The sequence below is a fragment of the Anolis sagrei genome, chromosome 2 (genome assembly GCF_037176765.1).
Source record: "Anolis sagrei isolate rAnoSag1 chromosome 2, rAnoSag1.mat, whole genome shotgun sequence".
Lineage (NCBI taxonomy): Eukaryota > Metazoa > Chordata > Lepidosauria > Squamata > Dactyloidae > Anolis > Anolis sagrei.
In genome coordinates this window covers 73578477-73602151 of record NC_090022.1, presented here as the reverse complement: position 1 = coordinate 73602151, position 23675 = coordinate 73578477, and the positions used below count along the sequence as shown (strand labels likewise).

The 23675-nt window shown below is 43.7% G+C and overlaps 1 protein-coding gene across 1 annotated transcript in view; it reads left to right on the top strand.

Annotated features, from left to right (window-relative positions):
- Nucleotides 1-23332, top strand: part of SEMA3B (semaphorin 3B) — a 69439-nt gene extending 46107 nt beyond the window's left edge. Inside the window, exons 5-18 of the mRNA XM_060765753.2 lie at nucleotides 1148-1267; nucleotides 1428-1521; nucleotides 2456-2575; nucleotides 4793-4938; nucleotides 5757-5871; nucleotides 7103-7172; nucleotides 11632-11776; nucleotides 12432-12651; nucleotides 13818-13909; nucleotides 14081-14122; nucleotides 15751-15908; nucleotides 16345-16400; nucleotides 17926-18065; nucleotides 18623-23332. Coding sequence (XP_060621736.2) covers nucleotides 1148-1267; nucleotides 1428-1521; nucleotides 2456-2575; nucleotides 4793-4938; nucleotides 5757-5871; nucleotides 7103-7172; nucleotides 11632-11776; nucleotides 12432-12651; nucleotides 13818-13909; nucleotides 14081-14122; nucleotides 15751-15908; nucleotides 16345-16400; nucleotides 17926-18065; nucleotides 18623-19084 — 1980 coding nt within the window. The 3' untranslated portion in view covers nucleotides 19085-23332. The remainder of the gene's footprint in view (nucleotides 1-1147; nucleotides 1268-1427; nucleotides 1522-2455; nucleotides 2576-4792; nucleotides 4939-5756; nucleotides 5872-7102; nucleotides 7173-11631; nucleotides 11777-12431; nucleotides 12652-13817; nucleotides 13910-14080; nucleotides 14123-15750; nucleotides 15909-16344; nucleotides 16401-17925; nucleotides 18066-18622) is intronic.
- The last annotated feature ends 343 nt before the right edge of the window (nucleotides 23333-23675 follow it).

The window sequence follows — 23675 nt, the reverse complement described above, 5'->3', positions numbered from 1 at the left end:
TGCTCTGCTATGGCTGACTTCTCCGGTTGAAGTAGTCTGCAGTGCATTTCATGTTCCTTAATTTGTATTTGAGCACTGCATTTGGTGGTCCCTATGTAGACTTGTCCACAGCTGCATGGTATCTGGTACACTCCTACAGAAGTGAGAGGATCCCTCTTGTCCTTTGCTGAATGTAGCATCTGTTGGATTTTCTTGGTGGGTCTGTAGATAGTTTGTATGTTGTGTTTCCTCATCAGCTTCCCTATGCGGTCAGGGGTTCCCTTGATGTATGGCAAGAACACTTTTCCTCTGCGTGGATCTTTGTCTTGACTCTCTTGGCTTGTTCTTGGTCTTGAAGCTCTTCTAATGTCTGTGGTGGAGTATCCATTGGCCTGTAGAGCCCAGTTTAGGTGGATCAGCCATGGACATCATGGCACCTGCTATTCTCACCCTCCCAGGGTGGAAACACAGCACAGTCCTGAATGCAAAGAGAGGCTCCCACAGGCTCTGGTATTTCAGCAATTCCATAGGAGGATGCCTGGGAGCAAGGATAGGATTGACATAGCACATGCCAACAGCTGGGGGCAAGCAATCTTGCACGCTCCTTTTGGCATCTTGCCATGCCTTCTCCCTCTCTATTCCCAGTTTTCTCTCCCCCATGGGATGTTCCTTCTGGCAAGGAGGGGGAGGCACATCTGAAATAGTAATTTGGACAGAACCTGGAGATGGAATGTAATAGACCAAGAATGGAGAAATCATCTTTTCTTTTTAGCTTCCTTTTCCTGACAGCCATCCAAGCCCTTGGCTCCCTTTCTTGATGAAGCCCAGACATATAACGGTCACACAACATTGTTATAACACTTTAATGCCACTTAAATGACAGAGATCTATCGTCCATAATCCTGGGATTTGTAACTTCTTCATGCTTTTCGATAGATTATTTTACATTTCCATTCCTAAACTGCAAATCTCAGTTTAGGAATGGAGCCATGGCAGCTAAAGTTATATCAAAGCAATATAGTTGTGCCATGTGAAAGAGACCCTAGCGCCTATAGATCTAGTTCCATGCTCATCCACTTGTCCTTCCTTTCATTTTCTTTTTAATAAGCCAGAAAGTCACATCCTGGATTGACACTGAAACAGTTGCTGTTCTTGCTTCATGTTGCAGGCCGAGTGCATGAACTTTGTCAAGATCCTGCACCTCTACAACCGTACACACCTGTATGCCTGTGGCACTGGAGCCTTTCACCCCATCTGTGGCTTTGTGGAAGTTGGGCAGCGTGTGGAAGTAAGTCTGGGAGTAAGAGTTTCATAAAGTGAAGAGAAATGCAGGGGAGAGGGACGTCCTGAGATGTAGAAAGAGTGAGGCTGGGGAAATAGAGATTCCCAGACTCTCTTGTCAGGTTCTTCTTGTAGACATGTTTGCTCCTGCCTTTTTCCTTCTCCAGGATGCTGTGTTTAAACTGGACCTTAAGAGCTTAGAGGATGGGAAAGGGAAGAGCCCTTATGACCCACGCCACATGGCTGCCTCAGTGTTTGCAGGTGAGCAAACCATGTGCCTCTCTTTTCCTGATTATTAATAACAACATCAGAAGTATCCTAGGAAGTTCTGATCTAGGACACTTCACTGCCACAGGCAAAGATTTTCCCCACTACCATTGCATGTCCCAAAGCAAACTCAGCTGACCAGTGAATCTTACTTCAACATGAGAAATGGGACACTGCCCTCTACCACTTCTGAAGTCCACAGGATAGCTAAAGACATTTCAACTCAAAACAGTGATCCATGGACTGGCACCATCAGATCCCAATCCCTGGAGAGTTTCCAGGAAAGAAAGAAACAGTGGAGAGAAGAGCTCAATACTTCTTTTAGGTTCTCCCAGGATCGGCTAAGTTCTTGACTTTCACCACTTTACCCAGAACAAAAGGATGGTTCCTTTTTTTGGATAAATGTTATGGCACAGCACTCACATTGATCCACGGATAAGTCGAACCATTTTTGGGGGGTTGATTTTTGACTGAAATTTCTAGACTGTATAGGGTAAACAAAGAAATACATTTATTAATGTTCTAATAAATTTTTTTGCAACCTTGAGGTTTACGTTAAGGAGTAGTTAATACATTTCTGAGATAATGTAAAGAATAAGAAAGAGTGTTGTAGTGGCTTTGTTGTAGTCTGGGATTGGAAGATTCTTGTCCAGGCATGGCAAACCTTGGCCCTCCAGGTAAGCTGGCTAGCATTTCTGGGAGTTGAAGTCCAAAACACCTGGAGGGTTGAAGTTTGCCCATGCCTGTATCTTCTCCCTATGATGATCCCTGAGTGAGCCCAAGACAATCACTTTATGTCAGCTTGACCTGCCTCACTGTTATTGTGGGGATAAACACCCACGCAGCCTCTCTAAAGTAAAAACAGGTATAAATGTAACTCATAAATACATGCATAAAGATGTGGGTTTTTTTAATCTGTTGTGTCCAGGTGAAGAGCTTTATTCCGGTGTGGCTACTGACCTGATGGGCCGGGACTTTACCATCTTCCGCAGCCTGGGCTCTAGGCCATCCATCCGTACAGAGCAGCATGATTCCCGGTGGCTCAATGGTCAGTGAAGGATTTGGCATCTTTAAAATGGGAAACATGGGTTAGAAATTGGGCCAGGGGCTGCAAAGCTAAGGTTTTTTTTATTCAGTCTTCCTGTTGCCCTTTTTCTAACTTTATTGTCTTAGAGGTTATTGGATCTGGAAGAAGAAAAAATGTTCTTTAAGTGCCAGAGAAAACTATGGGTTTGGCAACTCTTTGCCATCAGGGCCATCACAGATAGAGGCAATTTGATGAAGGCTGCCATCTAGCGGTCAGATTCAGATGTGCAAGTTCCTTATCCATCACAGGCCAGAAGGCTGATAAGTTGCTAGAGAGTAGACACAATATGTGAAATCTATCACTAGCATCTTCCCCAGGGTTTTTGTTTGTTTGTTCCTTTTTGTTCTGTTTTGTTCATTAATGGCACCATATTTCAGATTTGAAGATCAGGGAGATTTCCTGCAGAGAGAACTGTTGGGTAGAACTGAAATATCAGCACTACAGTATCCTCCCCGCTGGAACATTAAGTTAGGATGAGCCCTGAAACCGAGCACAAACAGACAACAAACACTAAGTTTGCCCAAAATATCTCCCAAGCCTCAGAACTGCTTTTACTCCAACCTCTTCACAGCACTGCTCAAAACGGAGTATTTTGTAGAATTTCAGAGTTGTGTCTCTAAAGACAAAGCATGCATGACCAATATCTAATGCATATATGGTAATCTTTATCTGAGGTTCATGTGACCGGTACAGAATGTGTTTAGGACATCTTTTTGATGAGGATATTTCTCAAGGTCTGTCATTGTATGTAGCCATAACATCAGGTTAGTAGTCCTGGGCTCATAATATTGCAACTACAGAATTTCTGATATAGGACATAGTTCAGTTAAACTTAATTCAAGGTACAGGTTATTCTCTATAAAGCCCTATACGCTTCAGGTCCAACCTATTTTCGTGATTGCATCTCTTTCTACGAACCAGCGCAGGCTCTGAGATCGACAGGGGAGGCCCTTCTCTTGGTCCCACCACTGTCTCAAGCATGGTTGGTGAGAGAGGGCCTTCTCTGTGGTCCCCCCCCCCCAGCTCTGGAATACCCTCCCAAAAGAGGATTAGATGAGCCCCCACCCTTCAATCCATTCCAGACCCAGAAAACATGGATGTTCAGACAGGCATTTGACCTTGAGTAGGCTGAATGGGCCCATATGAAGCTGACACTTGTCACCTTGTGAATTGACAGTTGATCGTTTTATCTACTGTTGCTTTAAAATTGTATTATTTTTATTTTATGTTATATGTGTTGATGGGGGTTGCTGTTATAATTTTGTGTGACTTGTTTATACTTTTGTACCATTTTTAGCTGTTGTACATTATATGTGTATCCTGAAGTGCCTTGTAAGTCGCACTGAGTTGTTGTTGTTGTTGTTAAACAATACAGGCTATGACTGAAATGGCAGCTTTTGTCAAAATGAAGTTAAACAGTGCCCAGAATTCACCACATTTGCTGTAGTTCTGGGAGTTGTGGCCCAAAAATTATGGGGGAAATGTTCTGTTGGATTGCTGTTGATAAAAGGAAGATGGGCCCTGCATTTGCATTTTTCTCCCCTCCCTTATGAAGTTCCACAGATTTCAGTCATGAAAATAGTGGGTCCTGGGAACAATTTGCCTCCTACATGGTTTTCACATGTCCATCACACACATACATATCAACATACTCATACATAAAATGATAGACTTAGTGCTTTGAATGCTTAAAATCCTAGATTCAGTTCCTGAAATATCCAATGAGAGCAAGGATAATTCTGTTGTACTTTAGTTTCCAGCATCACTCACTATTGGTTGTACTTTTAGGGTTTATGGGATTTACAGTCTTATTAACATTTGGAGGGTCCTCTTGGGTAGTAAATAAGAAATGTTGTTGTTCTGGAGAGCCATTTCTCATCCTAGCAGGTAGGATCCTAAGATTGGTAGACCAGTAGACCAATCTAAAAAGCTTTGTGAATACCAGTACTGCTGTTACTAAGAAAACATTGGAGAGCTTGATTGTTAATCCTCCTGTGTTGAATGTAATTTCTCCCTTGAAAGAGCTTGGCACAGATTGTATGGGAGAGCATTGCTAATAGCCAACATTTAGGCACAGTTGGAAGAGAAGCTACATAGTCGCTACACTTCCAAATCTCAGTTCTGCAAGATTGACTCCTTGTCCTTTACTTACCTTCTTTCCCTTCTTTCTGATCAAAGAGCCTAAGTTTGTAGATGTCTTCTGGATCCCAGAAAGTGAGAACCCAGATGATGACAAGATCTTCTTTTTCTTCCGGGAAACGGCTGTGGAGGGATCCCAAGGGCTGGGCAAGCAGACTTTTGCCCGGATTGGCCAAATTTGCCGGGTGAGAGTCCTGCGCCATCTGGGGGTGAACAGGATCCCTGGAGAGAGGGTGGATGCAAGGAAGAGGGCAAGGGCCAGTGGGTTGTTACTAGTCAAACAGGTGTGTGTGTGTGAGAGAGAGGGGGGATTGCTTTGGCTAAGAAGTAACCTGGCAGAAGGGTAGAAGCTTTGAGGCCAGGAGTAGTGTGTCTCAAGCACTGAAGCTTCTAACAGATAGTTTACTACTAGAACTCAGGGGAATGTTCATCTCAGCTATGCCAATAAAGCACCAAGTATCCTTGGACTGCAATTCCCCTAATTCTTCAGCATTAATCATTCTGGTTAGAGGATCATGGGAGCTGTAGCCCCAAGCGCTGTTCAAGGTGGGATCAGGTCTAACAAACTCAAGTTAAAAGAAGGGCTGATTTGGCTGAACACCAGATGGAACTTCTTGAGAGAAAAAATGGTCCAGCAAAGGAACCTATCCCCTAGAGTGGCTTGGTAAGGTCTCCTGTGAATGTCTTCAAAAAGAGGCTGAACCTGCTGAGAGTGCTTTAGCATTGAACAGAAGATTGGATGTGAAGACCCGCAAGGCCCTTTCTACCTTTAGGATTCTATGACTCTTAAGTTCATCCCCATTTTCAGATCTTTCTACTTTGTACATGCTTGAGCAGCTTGCTGGGCTGAGTGAGGCAGTTAGCCTTCCTGTGAACCAAGCCCTATGGCAACAGCCAGGTGAATTTGGGATGTCTGAGTGAACAGAAAAAACTGAAGTGTGTAACTAACACAGGGGAAAGGTGCCTGGTTGGCTTTTTAATCAGTCTCTTTGTCTCCTTGCAGAATGACATGGGTGGACAAAGGAGCCTGGTGAATAAATGGACAACCTTTCTGAAAGCCCGGCTGGTCTGTGCTGTGCAGGGGAGTGACGGGAGTGACACCTACTTTGACCAACTCCGTGAGTGACTTGAGAGGTTGGGTTAGGCTGGACCCAAAAGAGATCGATGTTGCTGGAGCTAGCTTTCACTGGAATCAGTACAAAACAGAAAAAGGAAGAAAGTGATAGGCAGGAAACAACATTGAAGCTGTCCAGGCAAGATGTACATCCTATGCTATCTTTGTTTTTCCCACAAGGGATAACTTAAAAGCTACAGGAATCTCTCCAATTTTCTAGACTGGAGTAGGGAAACTTTAGCCCTAGAATCATAGAATTCTGGAGTTGGAAGAGACCTCATGGCCATCCTGTCCAACCCCCTGCCAAGAAGCAGGAAAATTGCATTCAAAGCACCCCTGACAGATGGCCATCCACCCTCTGCTTAAAAGCCTCCAAAGAAGAAGCCTCCTCCCCTCCAAAGAAGGAGCCTCCCCCTATCATGGGAGATTTGTGGTCCAGTCACTTGACCATTCGGAGTGAAACTTTCTCCTCCAGGCATCGTGGGTTGTTGCATCCTTTGGAAAGTTCAGACAACATGTCTATTGGTTAGAGAGTCAGAGAGTTGTGGGCCAAAACATCTGGCACAATTTGACCAAACATGAGTTCACCACCTCTGGTCTAGATCTTAGTCTAGAATGTTCTGGGCATATGTGCCCATAGAGAACCAAGCCAAGGGTGAAGACTTTTTAGAACATGACCTGGAAGAACCAATTGTGATATTTGTTTTTTTAAAAACGAGCTTGATGATGATAATTATAGTTCTAATACTATGCAATAATTTTCATGCTAAACCTAGAGTTCTTTCCACAGTAATTATTACCTTTGAAAATCTACATACTTGCTGCTTTCAAATGTCAGCAAATAACACAATTTCATTTGAAATAATGTGAACGTATAATTTCTTAATTTTAATATTTAATAATAGCTTCCTAATCCCCTCCCACCTCTGTATCATAACTTGATCCTATAACCTGAGTTGTAAACTCGAGTACTTTTGTATTCTTGCAGACTGACAATATGATTTTCTACATTTTTAATTTTTTAAGCCCATAGCTATAGTACCTCTTAATTCCTATTAAATCACACCACAGAGGGGCTTGATATTTATTTTCCTTGAGGTTTTTGGTGGATGGATTTCAGAATGGTCACTCTTGAGGAAGGTCACTGTTTCCTTTGGATGGAAAGGGTATTGCCATGGTTTGGGTGGAAATGTAGAGGCTAATCATTCCTTCCATTCATCTTCTGCCATGTTCAGGTGATGTCTTCCTGCTGCCAACCAGAGACAAGCGTAACCCATTGCTTTATGCAGTTTTCACCACCTCCAGGTAAGGATAATACTCTCCAGTGAGTGGCTTACATCAGGGTGGGAAGGCTTCATGTTTGTCAGCTCTACTTAGTTTTAGTATAAGAATCCCAACATCAGCAAACAGAGCTGGGACACAGTGTACACATATCATCCTTCCATGCTACACAATTATAGCACAGTGACTCCACTTGACCAGCCATGTTTGCTTCTTATGTAATCCTGGGATTTGCAATTTAGGGAGGGAAACCTAGAATTCTTGGCTAGAGAGCTACAATGCCTCATGAAACTACAAATTCTAGTATTCCGTAGGATGTTGCAACAACAGTTAAAGTGGCATGAAAGTTCTATAATGATGTATAGTGAGAGCACTCAGAGTCAAATAATAGGATGCCTATGATCACATTCTGAAGTTAGCAACTTGTTTTTGGTGCCCCTTTTATTATTTACTTTATTCATTTTACTGTCCAATCCTAGTTACCTAAAGCTTTTTTCCCCATTTCAGCATTTGAAAATAAGTCAAATATAGACAAATGTGGCAAAACTATGGTTAGGTGGATCCATAATTGGTTAAGTGAGAACCCAGAGGGTGCTCACCAATGCTTCCTCTTCATCTTGGAAAGAAGTGATGAGCAGAGTGCCGCAGGGTTCTGTCCTGGGCCCAGTCCTGTTCAACAACTTTATTAATGACTTAGATGAAGGGTTAGAAGGCTTGATCATCAAGTTTGCAGACGACACCAAATTGGGAGGGATAGCTAATACACCAGAAGACAGGAGCAGAATTCAAAATGATCTTAACAGATTAAAGAGATGGGCCAAAACTAATAAAATATAAATAAAAATAAAAGTTCAACAGTGACAAATGCAAGATAGTCCACTTAGGTAGAAAAAATGAAATAAAAAAACAGAATGGGGGATACATGGCAGTACTTGTGAAAAAGATCTTGGAGTCCTCATGAACAACAAGTTCAATATGAGCCAACAATGTCATGTGGCGGTTAAAAAGTCAATGGTATTTTGGCCTGCATCAATAGGAGTATAGTATCTAGATCCAGGGAAGGCATGTGTCGTGAATTCCCTACCTGTTGGGCTTGGTAAAGCTAGAAAGTAAGCCCAGGAAGTTCAGCAGCCATTTTGAAAAGGGTGCCGGGGGTATCCATTTTAAATCTTATTTCCTGAAGGGGGTGTGCTTAGGTACTTGGAGGGAAATGAGAGGAGTTAGTGATTGGCTGGGAGAGAGTGGGCGGAGCTTAACTTAGAAAAGGAAGAAAATGACTTTAAGGGGACATTTTAAAACCCTGTCAGAGGGGATTGACTCTGGGTGTCAAAGGGGAAGGAGCTAGGGGCTTGGAGTGGAGAAGAGATTAGTGAGAAAGGCCTAAAGTGGTCAGTTAGCTAGCAGAGATAGTTAGTGGGAAGATTACAGCTATTAGGGAAGATAGCTGGGGAGTGGAGTGACAGATCCCAAAGGAAAAGGACTGTCTGTGTGGAGTTTGGGGTTACTTTCAGAGAAGAAATCCTGTCAGTAATCTCTGGAGGGAGAAAGGAGGGTAACTTGCAACTAAGATTTGAACTGCTTAAAGAAACCACACGTTTTTATGACAATATTCCAAATCAACTAAGCTTAATGCCTATTTTGTTCAACTTTTCTTAAATAAACATAATTGTTTTATTGTTCACAACATCTGCCTCATGTGTGCCTCGGTGTAGGAAGTTTTAAAAGCAATTTACTGAAGAAGTAAAAGGTATAATGGTGGCAGCATATGTTCTAAAGGAGAAATCCTTTCAGTGTTACCTCAGTGCACAGGCCTGAGTGCGAATCCAGCACATTCTTGCCTAAAGATACCTCAGGGAAGCTAAAGGCTTTGCTTTTGAGTTTGGTGGGTGCCAGAGTTCTTTCAAAAGGTTTTTCAGCCTGAAGAAAGCTCCAGTTTCATTATAGCTTTTTGATTTTGGGTTTTAATTCCCAGAAGCCATATTGGTGGGAGATTAGCCTCAATTTTTTTATAACTGGTTCAGCGCTTTGGTATTTTTTACATTCACAAATAAGGCCTCAACTATATTATATTGGTGGCAAGGGGCTAGGATTTTGTTCCCCAATTAAGCCTCAATCCATTATTTTTGGTTTGCAGCGGTTGGGATTTGTTCACAAATAAATCCCTATCCTTTATATCATGTTACCCCTCTATTCTGCTTTGGTCAGACCACAGCTGGAATATGTGTCCAATTCTGGGCACCACAGCTGAAGAGAGATGTTGACAAGCTGGAATGTGTCCAGAGGAGAACGACTAAAATGATCAAGGATCTGGAGAACAAGCCCTACGAGGAGTGGCTTAAAGAGTGGGGCATGTTTAGCCTAAAGAAGAGAAGGCTGAGAGGAAACATGATAGCCATGTATAAATATGTGAGGGGAAATCATAGAGAGGAGGGAGCAAGTTTGTTTTCTGCTGCCCTGGAGACTAGGGCGCAGAACAATGGTGTGATGAATTGCCTACCTTTTAGGCCAGGGAAAGCTCAGAAAGTAGGCCCAATCAGGGGCAGCTAATCACCTCTCAACAAAAGATTCCCCCAGGCACTAACAAGCCACACCAAAAAACTGCCAGGCCATCAAATGCTAATCAAGGTGGTTAGTTGAAACATTCACGCCTAGCTCCAACAGACAAGAGTTCTTTGTCCCATCCTGGTCATTCCACAGATTTATATACCCGATTTTCCTAGTTCCAACAGACCTCACTACCTCTGAGGATGCTTGCCATAGATGCAGGTAAAACATTAGGAGAGAATGCCTCTAGAACATGGCCATATAGCCTGAAAAAACCTACAACAACCTAGGCCCAAGTATTTCGGGAGCCATTTTATGAGATGGTGCATGGAGGCAGCCATCTTAGAGAACCCATTTCCTAGAGGGGGCGGAGCTTAGGAGCAGCATGGAGGGAAATGTGGAGAAGCTTTGTAATTGGCTGGAAGAAAGTGGGCGGAGCTTAGCCAGAGTGGAGGAAAAAAAATTGCCTGTAAGGGTGGGTTTTAAAATCTGACAGCTCAGTTTGGGTTTGTGCCTTGGAGAAGAAAGTTAGGTTTTGGAGAATGTTAGGAGAAGAGAAGTCAAAGAAGTCAAAAGTGATCAGTTAGTAAAGATGGATAGCTATTAGGTAGAATAGCTGGTATAGAGAATAGGCAGATCCAAGGGAAAGGACTGTCTGGAGTTTTAAGGAATTCTAGTCAGAGGGAAGTCTGCTAGTTTCCTGAGGGAGTGAAGAGTTATTTTTGGAACTAAGCATTGAACTGTTTTTAAAGTAACCATACGCTCTAACTCAATCTAGCAACCGTTAAGCTTTAAGTGCCTGTATTATTGATATTCTCTCAAATAAACAACTTCGTACTTTATTAAACAACTGTCTCAAGAGTGCCTCTATGCAAAATAGTTCCATAGCAGTTAAAGGAAACAGAGTTTAAGATTGGTGGCAGCATTTATTTAAAAGAATCTCAGTGTTATTTACCTCAGAGTTCTGAGCCCTGAGTGCGAATCCAGCACAACACAGCTTACTTGAAACCTCTTGCCAAACCAGAAACTCAAAATTCCTTTTAAGTGTGGTGGTAGCCAGTGATCACAGAACATTACCTCAGAAAATAGTGTTTTGGTGGCAAAGTCTCAGCAGCCTCCAAACACTTAATTGAATTTATATAATAATCCTTTTTACAAGTAGTGGTACAGCGTTGGGATTGTGAGTTTAACCCCCCCCCCCCCCCCCCACACACACACACACACCAGAGAAGAAAGTCATTTGAGTTTGGAGTCAGCCTCTAAGTTATTTAATCAAACTTGATTTGATTAAACAACACGGTTCCTTTACAAATGGCTTCAAACTACAGGAAAGGAGATTCCACCTGAACATTAGGAAGAACTTCCTACCGGTGGGAGCTATTCAGCAGTGGAACTCTCTGCTCTGGAGTGTGGTGGAGGCTCCTTCTTTGGAGGTTTTTAAAAAGAGGCTGAATGGCCATCTGTCAGTGCTTTCAATGCAATTTTCCTGCTTCTTGGCAGGTGGTTGGACTGGATGGCCATGAGGTCTCTTCCAAATCAAGGATTCTATGATTCTATAGTAAAGTCGGAAAAGTAATTTTGTTGCTGTTCTTGAGAGTTAGGAATACTGTCTGGTTGGTTATAGATCAGTAAATCCCAGTACTTTCTCTCGATCCCATCCTTATCTCATTTTCACTCAAAGCTGTATTTTCCCACTTGGCCTTCTAATAAAGGTTTATCCAGACATGGTGGGTGCAGAGTGGTTTCAAACATTATCTTATAGAATACAATTCCTCACACTCTCCAACCAGCATAGACAGTGCCCATGCTGGCTCAAGGATTTTAAGAAGTTTAGCCCAAAAGGTAACTTTTCCACTCTGTAAATGGGATGACATCCTGTGGCTACTTCCATACTTTCTCCCAGCTTCCACTAATGGTTCTCTTTACGATGCCCCTACAGCACTGTTTTCCAAGGATCTGCTGTCTGCGTCTACCACATGAATGATATCCGCAGGGCTTTCTTAGGGCCCTTTGCTCACAAAGAGGGGCCCAATTTCCAGTGGGTGTCCTACCAGGGCCGTGTCCCTTACCCCCGCCCAGGAATGGTACGTGCCTTGAACTTAGGGACATGGAATGGGCCGGGGTATTTTTCTTCCCCTTTTGAGATGTGGACACACAAAGAACCAGGCCTTTAGAAATTAGAAAGATAAAAGCATAAAGATAAGTCTAGAAAGATAAAAGCAGACTGAGGAGAGCTGGAAAATAGATATAACGGAAGGGAAGGGATTAGGGAAGGTGGGGCAGGATGTTGTAACTGGACTGTTTTGCCAGCATTCTCTGGGACTTGAGAGCTTCAGTACAGAAAGGAAATATGAGTCAAAACTGAGGCGCATCAGACAAGCTGTGTGGAAGAATTCGGGAAGTATTGAGGTACACAAAGGAAATAAGAGTCAAAATAGAGGAGCATCAGATAAGCTGCATGGAAGAATACGGGAAGTATTGAGATTATGACTGGCACCAATTTAAGCTTTAAAAAGTTAATTGTTAGAGTACCACACCCAGAGTCCCCCAGCTAGCAGGACTACTGGAATTTTTGGTGCTATATTTCCAAAAGCAGTAACTTGCTCAAGTTCCAGAACAGTAGGTGAGCAATGCAGAAAAACATGAAGGGCTGCAATTGGGAGTTTCTTGACATATAGAACCTTGCCATGTTGGGACATTCTGTCCCCATTCACCTATTTTTTCTTTCTACCCCCTCAGTGTCCCAGCAAAACCTTTGGCACTTTCAGTTCCACCAAGGATTTTCCAGACGATGTGATCCAATTTGCCCGCAACCACCCATTAATGTACAACCCTGTCTTGCCTCATGGCCAGAAGCCTATCTTTTTACAAACCAATGTGGGCTACAGCTTCACTCGCATTGCAGTAGACCGCGTAGCAGCTGCAGATGGGCATTATGATGTTCTCTTCGTTGGCACAGGTCTGTCTGCATTCCTCCCCTTCTGATGGGGGCCAGGTTAACACCAGGTGCTCCATAAAGCTACCTACCAGGGGATGTCCCTACTTTAGAAGTCAAGGAAATGTGTATTTCTAAGACCTTTTTCTCATACCAGTGTGAGTTATGAGCTGCCATTTTCCTTATCAGGTATCAGTTCCTATTCTGGAACAACCATGGGCAATGTTTGTAGAGTAGTTGTGTGGCATGTAAAAGATGTCCCTCCACCATCATTTCATTTGCTGGATCATTTTTCTGCTTCTCCATGGTCACAGAGATTCACAGCCATGTTTCCATGTTTCCTCATGATGTCATTTAACATCACGTAAGAGATTCACAGATGGCTGCTATATTTCCTCATGATGCCATTGAACTTCACATGAGTAAACACATGTGTACTATAATCACAGAACAGGGGGCCAAAGGAAGCATCAGCAAGTAATGAAGCTGGGTGTATCAATCAAAGAATACCTAGCTATTGAATGCATTGAGGAGCATTTATGTATTTCACTGCCAATAGAGACTGGGAACATACATATTGATCTAAATGAAGCACTGGGAGGTTTCCCATCCCTGTAAGTTAAACAGAGACCAGAAGCAAAGCCTTGCAAAAGAGACTTCTTTTTGATCTTGCCCACTTTTGTGTAAATTAAGTAGTTTGGCTGTGGGCCTTTGCATGGCCTCTGGGAAATCTTTCCTGAGATGTGGAGAATGGAGGAGAGAATAATAATTCTGCATAGCTTCCAGAGAAATACTTTTTTTGTTAGCTGTCATCAAGTCAACGTTAGCTTATGGCAACCCTATGAATGAGAGATCACCAAGTCACCATGTCCTCAACAGACTTGCTTAGGTCTTGCAGACTCAGGGCTGTGACTTCCTTGATAGGATCTATTCATCTGGAATGTGGCCTGCCTCTTCTCCTAAACCTCCATCTTACCAAGCACTGTCATCTTTTCTAGTGAGCCATCTCTTCTAATGATACGTCAAAATAAAACAGCCTCTGTTTAGTCATCTTGCCTGATTTGTTTAGTCATCATGCCTGATTTGTTCTAGGACCCATTCATTTGTATTTTTAGCCAGTAGAAATTCTCTTCCTGCCTGCAACCTCCTTATTTGAGTGCAGTTGTCTTATTTTTCCCTCTCTCTGGCAGATGTTGGCACGGTCCTGAAGGTGGTCTCTGTGCCCAAGGAGACGTGGCAAAACATGGAGGAGCTGCTACTGGAGGAGCTGCAAGTGTTCAAGGTAAGCTTGGCCAAAAGGAGGGTGGACTGGAACTGAGGCAAAATCCTGGGTACTCTGGGAAGGTGCTTGGATCCTTGATTGCAAATGAGCAGTCATTGAGAAGGATATCTGGGAATTGAGGTTACCAGCAATCCAGACATGTTACTTTCCTTTTTTCTCCCTTATTGACAGGACCCTACTCCAGTTACCAGTATGCAGGTCTCCTCCAAGCGGGTATGTGGTACAACAAAATGATTTTGAAAAATCGGATGTCTCTTTGGTTGGAGGGAGCTTCTATTTTGACCTCAAAAGGCTACCTAGATATATTCTAGTTACATTTAATAAATACTGCCAGAGAAAGAGGGATATCCATTAGGGCCTGAATAGGGACTGGAATGTATATATATTTTTCCTCATGATAATATTGGTTATGTCCCAACTTTTTCAATACATCCTATGATATCCATCCATATGATCTGGAATGTTAACTCTTTTGGACTACAACATCCAGAATCTCCCAATCAGCAGTGCAATTGTCATGGTGACTGAGGGGTTCATCTATAGCAGTGGTTCTCAACCTGGGGGTCACGACCCCCAGAGGGGTCGTTTGGCAATTTCAGAGGGGTCGTGGAGCCACTTCATTAGGCCCCACCCCCTCCCCCTCCCCCTCCTACATGCCAATGCACCATCCAAAGTGTGCCAAAAGGCCCCAAGAAACCTAGATCTTCTCCTGGCATTGGAAAGAGTGTGGTGAATGAGGGCTGGGGGAGGGAGCACGTGCCCAGGGGACAGTGGAGGGAGTGTGCTCTTCCCCCACCCACTTGCGAACACAAGCGGGTGGGGGAAGAGTGTGTGGGGGAGGAGAGCTGGTGCACGGTGCGCGTTCGCTCCACCGGCCCTTCCCTCGAGCGCTTCCAATGCCGGGAAAGGGACACTCTCCAGCATTGGAAGCACGTGGAGGAATAGGGCTGGCACGCTCCCCAGCACGGGCCCCCTTTCCGGTGCAGGGAGCATGTGCCCAAGGCCAGTAAGCACGCAGCCTTATTACACGCGCACTTCCAATGCCAGGAGAGGGATGCATTACGATTCATAATAGTAGCAGTTATGAAGTAGCAACAAAAATATGGTTGGGGGTCCCCACAACATGACGAACTTTATTTAGGGGTCACGGCATTACAAAGGTTGAGAAGCACTGATCTATAGGATTTAAGGGGCTCTCTGCTCTGAATCCCTTATCTATGACTTGGAAATAGCTGTTTTGATTTGATTCTCCCATTGGTTGATGAAGCATTGCTTTCATCATTGCTCACCATTGCCCACAATGTGGAACACAGGAAACTGGCTTATACAAAGTCAGATCATTGACCCATCTAGCTAAGTATTTTTGGTATTGAGTGCTAGCATGTCTCCAAGGTTACTCTCATGAGCATATTTTTAACCTACTCCTACCTGGAGATTCCTGGTATTATTGCTGGGCTTCCAAAATTATACAAGTTCTGGGTGATGTGGTTGGAGAAGGGAGTCTCATGAGACTGATGTTCTGCTAGGAATGACTGGGATACAAGGGAAATTAAGGCAAGACCTGATTGAACAAGACATGGGACTTTAGGAGCAGAAGGTAGTACTTCTCCCATGAGAACCAAAAGGCTGCTTTGTCTTCTTCTATCTATCAGTCATTGTCAAGAAGCCCCAGATTGGCCCAGGGCCTGGCTATCATTTCCCACACCAAACTAGGGAGAACTCCTGCCTTTCCTCTCTCTGGAGAAGAGTGGTCAAGATTGGATCATACTATTGAATCTGATGTGACTGCAACAAGCACTTAGTAGATTTTAATAAGGCTATGTTACTTTGTCATCTCACAGCAACAGCTCTATGTGGGCTCCAGGACAGCCATCTCCCAGCTGCCTTTGCACCGTTGTGGGATCTATGGCAAAGCCTGTGCAGAATGCTGCCTTGCAAGGGACCCTTACTGTGCTTGGGATGGCACTTCCTGCACTCGCTACATGCACAACACCAAACGGTAATGGCTAGCCAGGAAACTACAGGTCATGATGGGTACCCTCCTCTTGATGATGGGCAATATGGGGAGGATGGAGCCTATTTTGTAGTTCGAGCCATTTTTTAATTGCTGAACCTCAAATGAAAACCCTAACATCATCTCCATTTGTAGAGCACCATTCTTCTCTGTTTGAAAGCAATGATTTCTGATAGCCCTGAAAAAGTCCAGAGATGATGTGACTTACATCCATGGCAGTCAGCAGCATCACTCTATGCAGACGTGCCACATTTAATAAAGATACATCTCTAGATTGTTATTACTGGGTTGCTCCTCCCGTATGGCTCCTGCATGGAAAATTGGCCTGACAGCTGTATACTCAAGTCTAGGTGAAGCCCTCAGGTCAGAAAGTTCCCAGCTCCCTGACTATTTTGTCTGTTTTCTTTCTCTCATCTGATAGGCGGTTCCGGCGCCAGGATGTGAGGAATGGAGATCCCAGTATCTTGTGCTCTGGAGGTCAGTGTGATTAAACCCCCTGTTCTATTTTTCATATCAAGTGGGTCTATCATTACAAAAATACAAAATATAAATAGTGTCAGGATAGTGTGGTTTCATTATTTCATTCAGTGAGTTTTTGGTTTGTTGTTGTGTGCCTTCAAGTTGTTTCAGATTTATGACAATCCTAAAACAAACCTGGAGCCCCCGGTGACAAGCGGGTTATACCGCTGAGCTGCTTAACTTGCTGACTGAAAGGTCAGCAGTTCGAATCTAGGGAGCGGGGTGAGCTCCCGCTGTTATCACCAGCTTCTGTCCACCTAGCAGTTTGAAAACATGCAAATGTGAGTAGGAAGGTAGCAGCGCTCCATACTGTCATGCTGGCCACATGATCTAGGAGTCATCTACGGACAATGCCAGCTTTTCGGCTTAGAAATGGAGACGAATACCACTCCCCAGAGTCAGACTTGACTAGACTTAATGTCAAGGGGAAACATTTACCTTTACCTTTTAAAACAAACCTATCACAGGATTTTCTTGGCAAGATTTGTTTAGAGGGGTTTTGCCCCTTGCCCTTGATTCAGACCCTGGTCTCCAGGCTCATAAGTGCAGTGATCACACCACTACACCGCAAGTTGACTTGCAGTTTCTCAAGTCAGTTCTGACACACATAGACACAAACCACTACACCATGCTGGCTCTGGCTGTTGGTACAATGACTACATATATTTTTTTTCTCACCACAATTCTCCGATTCCTTGCCTTCACTCACTGTTTGTCTCAAACTTGATGCACAAGATTTAACACCAGGACACTTTGGCATATAAGAAGTTTACAAGTCTGTCAGCTGTTGGAAGCAAGGTTACCCTAACTTGGAATGAATAAGAAAATCAACTCAAATCAACTTCGTCTAAGTAGCTTCCTGTCCTTTTTAGTAACCTGAAAGATTAGTAAATATTTATGACTAAGTAGAATCCATGCTTTGAGGCAAGGATGGGCCCAGAGGTCCAGGGCTATCTTTGAGAACCCTTGATAGCCTTTGAAGTCTTAATTTTCAGACAAAAATGTAACTTTGAGCTCCTAAAAGCCTCCAGGAATTGGGGGTTTGCAAGGAGATATAACTCCGTGACCCACTGAGTTATATCTGAAACTGAAAGGCCTCTTTCAGTTTTGATTGTGTTTGTTTGTGGGGGTTGTGGGGCTTTTCTGACAACAAAATATTGGCACCTGAACTTTCCAGAAGTGACTCGCAGTGTAAGGGTTTGTGCTTGTTTGCAAGGAGAACAATTCCCTTGCATACAAAAATCTCAAACTATCTCAAAATAGTGAACCTTCATATATAACCAGGACTGAATCCATATACTATATGTATACTTATAGTTGTACACCAGGAACTGTAGCATTTTTTTTCACCAATAAGCAGTCAGTCAAGCTTTGTCTCTATCTTGGACATCTATGTTTGCTCCTACTTATCCTTACCTTACTGTGTTCACTGCTAGCGGCATTCCACCACATATCTTATGTTGTTCCTGATGTATCTGTTCAGATCCCCAACGAAACAGTGTGCAGGAAAAGAAACTGTATGGAGTAGAGGGCAGCAGTGCCTTCCTGGAGTGTCTTCCTAAATCCCTGCAGGCCCAGATTATGTGGACATACCAGAAAACCAGCAGTGCCCCGCGGAAGGAGGTATGAATCTGGCTGTTGTGTGAGAGTAGTCTGACAGAGCAAAATAGAAACAGGTCCAGCAAAATCAGATTGAGTCCCATCCCTTACTACAGTGGTAAGCAACTGCTTGGGACCAGGGACCAGTATGCTCCAAGAAGCCCTCATAGATCACACTTCCATCCCATAGAAACCCCTTTTTCCTCTGTAGTCCCTCTCAAAATGGTGAGAGGAAATAATTAAACTATTTAGGGTAATATACTTTGTGTGACGGTATTTTTGTATATTTTCACCCATTTGGGTAGCTTTCTGTGTGGTTTGGGGCTAAAAGATAACTTCTTTATTGTGGGATGGGGGGCACAAAAGTGGGATCCAAGGGCTGCATTCAGACCATGAGCCACACTTTGCCCACCCCTGCTTTGAATCTGTTTTCAAATAGAATTGCTGTTAATGGGACCATTTGCCTCTTGATTCCTGGTGTTCGCCTACCTCCTCTCTCTCTCTCTCTCTCACTCATCCTGATTTCTGTTCTCTAGTTCTGTTCCCAGAAATCCATTTCTCTTTCTTGTATTGACCTTCAGGTGTCATGGGATGACCGGGTCATCAAGATGGAGCGGGGAATCCTGCTGCGCAGTGTGCAACACAAAGATGCTGGCCTCTACCACTGCCAAGCCACAGAGCATGGCTTTACCCAGAATTTGTTGCATCTCAGACTTGAAGTCATCAATGCCCAGCAGGCCGAAACTCTCTCCTTTTCCTGGGAAGAGGAACCCACACAGCCCTTCCATCGCAAGCTTTGGTACCAAGACTTCCTGCAGCTTGTAGATCACCCTAACCTCAGCACCATGGACCAGGTCTGTGAGCAACTGTGGAGCCGCAAGAACCATCAGCCCAAAAGAAAGCCACTGCTGCCCCCTCCACTTAGTGTCAAGGCCAAAAATCACAAGTGGAAGCATTTAGAAGAGAAGAAAAGGGCCCGCAGTCGTAGAACACATGAAGTTCCCCGTTCGGAAAGGGGTCCCCGGAGCACAGACTTCTGGTGACCTGCAAAGGCCGCAGCTGGACAACATCTATGGCTAGGAAGGGCAGGGTGAGAGAGTGACTGAAAGGGGTAGAGTGACCCATCTGATTTGCAGGGAGAGAACTTCCTTCCCCCCTGCCTTCATGTGTAGCCTGTAGAGGAAGTGCTGCTGTCATCATAGCCACTTAGCTGCTGCTCTTCTGAACTTGGCATGAAGAAACAGAACCTGATAAGACAAAGAGTTCTGCACCCCTGCCTGTTCCATAATGCACAACCAAAGATGGAGACACTGGCCTCCAAAGGCCAAATGAAACAAAGGCCATCTCCTGGGTGCCCTGTGCAGTGGGAATTAATGTTGGCAGGAGTTGTGGTTCATTTCCATTCACTGACTGCCCAGAATTTTGTTTTTAATCCAGCCTCCAACTGTGGAACGTTTAGTGGTGCTCTGACATTTTCCAGTGGCAAGACAGCCCCGTGGAGCACCTTGCAAAGGGAGCTGAATCCCATGCTCAGAACTCTTCCTCAAATAGCAGGCTGTTTGCCCCCTGTTGTCCTTCCTCCCATAACTTCTTCCCCAGTCCACCTACCTTGTGTGCATATGTGTAGCAATGTGCGTCCCACCCCCAGAGACACAACAGAACCACTGATATATTTATTAACAGATTGTTTACTGATGAATGTAAACCCACCACACAGTGATCCACTAGGATTTTGCTTCTGACTGAAGGAATGGGGCTGTTGTTGCCCAAAGGACTATGGGTACATTACTGGGCATGTATCGTCAATATGTGGCAGATGGAGATGAAGATGATGATGAAAGAAGGAAAGAAAGAAATGGACAAGGGACTAAACAGTACAAACTGCTCTCACTTCCCCCTTCTCTCTTGCAATCTCCCTCCCTCTCTCTCTCTCTCTCTGACACACAGATCTATGTTGTGTTTAGCCAGAGTGTTTCTCAGAGAGCAAACTAGGAAGAGAAAAATCCCTACTATGAGAAAACTTTTAGGAGGACTCCATCCAACTGTGGGGCGGAGACCCAATGCTGTCAACCTCCCAAGCTTTTCCTTTGTTCTGGTGCCCCTAAACAAGTCTGTTGTGTCAGGCATAGTGTGAAATAGTATCACATCCCATGTTCAAGGAAGGATCAGCTAGCCATTCATTCAATCCATTTTTATCTTTCACTTTAGAAAGCAAAATATCATTGCAGGTAAATGTTCTATATACCCTTTCCAATTTGGCAGGCACAGACCTAATGAATCCTTTGCCCATCCACTTTTTCAGCTGTTTTTAAAATGTCCAGGTTTCTCAGTCTTTTTTCTTCCTGCTTTCTCATTATCCTCAGCTTACTTCATTTGCTACCAACTGAGCTCAGAGTGCAAACATAATTTGTACACAATTCAACAGGGGAAGGAGATGGTGGAACTGAGAGTTGGCTTAGACAAAAGCAAACTTCTGCAGCCTCTTCCCAGTTGTATGTCTTGACCATACTCTGATATTGCTTTGCAACACATGGCCCAGTTTTCATCTGTAAAATGGCATTAGATTGTCCTAGGATTTAAGGAGTACTTCTCTGCAGCGAATATGTTTTTCTTATTTATGGTATACAAGCAGTGCTTGCGGGGTACAATACATTATGGAAGGATAGAGTTGGAACTCGTTGGTCTGGTTGAAAGTGAGCAGAATCCAGTCTTTGGGAATAGAATGGAACAAATAGCTCTTCATAATGTGCATTCAATATGCAAGTCAGAAAAATATGCCTTCTTTAGGGCCCTCTAGCACTCTGCACCCTGCTCCACCCTTGACCTTCTTGCATGCAGACTCCCCTCAATTCTCCTGTTGGTGAGAAAAGTCTGAGACGATCAGACCATTTGGAGCCTTTATGAATCCTGACACTGTATTATTTTTCTTTTAAAATACCGAATCATTATTTGCCTTTCACTTCCCTTTAGCTCTAGTTTTTGCTGCTGTGACTTCAGGATTTTAAAGTCAGGTTCTGAATACTGAAATACTCTATGAACGCACTCTGCTCCCACTATGATTTTTCTTTTCTCCTTGGGGGCAAGCTATGACTTAAGAAGGAACAATTATACTATACATGCACTACTCTTTCAGGACATACATCTAAAATCATTAGGTTCCTTTGCAGCACTGTAAGCCAGTAGCAGCTCATGACCTCTCATGTCAGCAAGGAGATGAACCCAGTCTGCATCGGAAAATGCTGTCCAAGGTAGTGGACCTGTTCTGAGGACAGGGGTCACTTCTTTAAAGCTCAAGATAAAGCCTGGAGTTCATTTAGCAAGCTACTGACATGGAAGCTTCCAGCTGGCACCAACTTAGGGCTCTATGGGAGTCATGTGTAGAGACACATGGTAAAAAGAAACAGTAAGCACATGATTCCAGATCTATAGCTTACCATGATTTTAGACCTTATGACTGAAGTTTAGGAATACTGCTGGCTATTGAGAGGGGAAGATGAGTTAAAGAACCAGGAGAAACAGTGCTCTGGGAAAGATACATTTCTAGTACTTCTGTCACCTTGTTGACTGCCATGGCTGGACCAATGACTGAAGGAGACAAGGAGAGACAGATCTCTTGGTTCCCATTGCCAGAATGGCAGCAATAGCCTCAAGTAGCAAGTATGTAAGTAATTTGGAAGGGCTTGGGAGGCTCAACCATGATGCATTCTTCAGAAGAATCAGACCTCCTTACACCCTTAGATGCACAACTATGGCCAAAACTGTTGGGTTTTGCTGGTCTCATCCCTGCTTGTGCCAGTAGTAACACAATCTTTTTGCTAGTGCCTCCCCACATAGTGCCTTTCCCCTGGATGCTAAAGGCAGTGAGAACCTGCAAGGCATAGCTGTACTCCCCACAAATATGATGGGTAGGGATGCCCAGCCACTATTCAGCTGCCCTTGCAGACCTAGGAATTAAGAAGCAGGCTTTGTCTCTACAAAAGAGGAGGGTGCAGTTCCTTTGCCAAATAGACTTGATGTTTTCCCATAAAAATGGTATAGAAGTACTTCATTTACTGGATTGATTTGTCAAGATAATAATGAAGTTCTAGCAAATACCAAATAACTGCATCTGTGCATGGGAACAGCTTTCTAATGGCTCCAAATGATGTTGGCCATGTATTTCCGATATTCTCCACCGCAGGGCAGTATTCACCTTGTGACTGCTGCTACATCTTCCTGGGAACAATCCAAGCATTCCCTACAGAGAACCAATATGAGAGAGAAAATTGTGATTCCTCTCCCCAAAAGGATCACAATCTTCCCCTCATTTTCTTGAATGGAGAAGCACTGGCTGTCCCATGAGTTAGTTCTTCTGCAGAATATAGTTTGATTTGCACTTCCTAAGGGTTTCAAGGAGAGGACTTTGTGAAACGAGGTGGTAGTAGCTATGTCTGCAACCAGCCTCTTAGGTTTGCTACATGTACTGTGTATGGCAGTTGTGGAGAATAGAGGTATGTACAATTTAGACTTTTCCTTCCTGTAAGGAATTAGAAGGGGGAAGGCCAATTGTGTTTCAAGAAGAATACTCTAAGCTATGTGTACGTGTACTTTTTACAGCTAGGATGCCTCACATTTCTTTGTGTATCTGTCCCGCAGCCTTCCCCAACTTGGTGTCCTCAAGATATGTTGACAGCATAGCTCATGACAGCATAGCTCATGGTGACAGGAATGATGGAAATTGTAGTCCCAAAACATCAAATGGATGCCACATTGGGCAAGGCTGCTGTGTCACTTCAAAGATTTGTAGAAGAAGCTTAATTGAGCCAATGGAGGACAAAGTTGCTTCTAACAATAGATATTTCCATTATTTCAAAAGATGCACAAACACATGTACAACAAACCAAAACAAGCTGAATGTAATTGTTATCAAGCAGTTCCTATGTGTTGTTTTCAAAGGCTCCATCCTCTTCTCTTATTCCCACTTGCTCAGGAAGAATATTTCCAATACAGCACTTTGGGATTCTAGCATTTTTGACAACCAAGTTTTTCATATTGAAAAGTAACAGATGTGGAAGCTGGCTTTGGAGATGCCCCACTACTACTTTATAAATCTCATCTGTGCCAATGGCAAACTCTAAAGGAAAAAGGAATGAAGGTCAGGAGAATATTAATATTGAAAGAAGTTGTAAGAAAGATGTAAGAAAGGTGAGATGGAATTGTGGGTAAATCAAGATGGGCCTCTTAGTCACAGAATGTGCCAATTTTGATGTGGTGGGTATGTATTAACACAATAAAGCAGTCATTTAATGTTGTGTGTTTGTTTTCTATGAGCAGGAATCTCACACAAAAAAGAACCACACACATGTCAGGTGCTGCCTCCAAAATGGTCATTCTTACCATAGGAACTGAATGGTTTTCATGGAATTAGATCATGTTCTGTATTCATAGTTCCAATGGGCAGGGCCGTAGCCAGAAAAAAATTTCGAGGAGGGTGGGTTGAAAATTTTGGGGAGGGTTGAAAATTGGGGGGGGGGGGTTGAAACCTGCCTCCTAGCTCACGCTGTTTCGGGGGGGGGGGGGGTTGAAAATTTCGGAGGGCGGGTTGAAAATTTTGGGGAGGGTTGAAAATTGGGGGGGGGGGGGTTGAAACCTGCC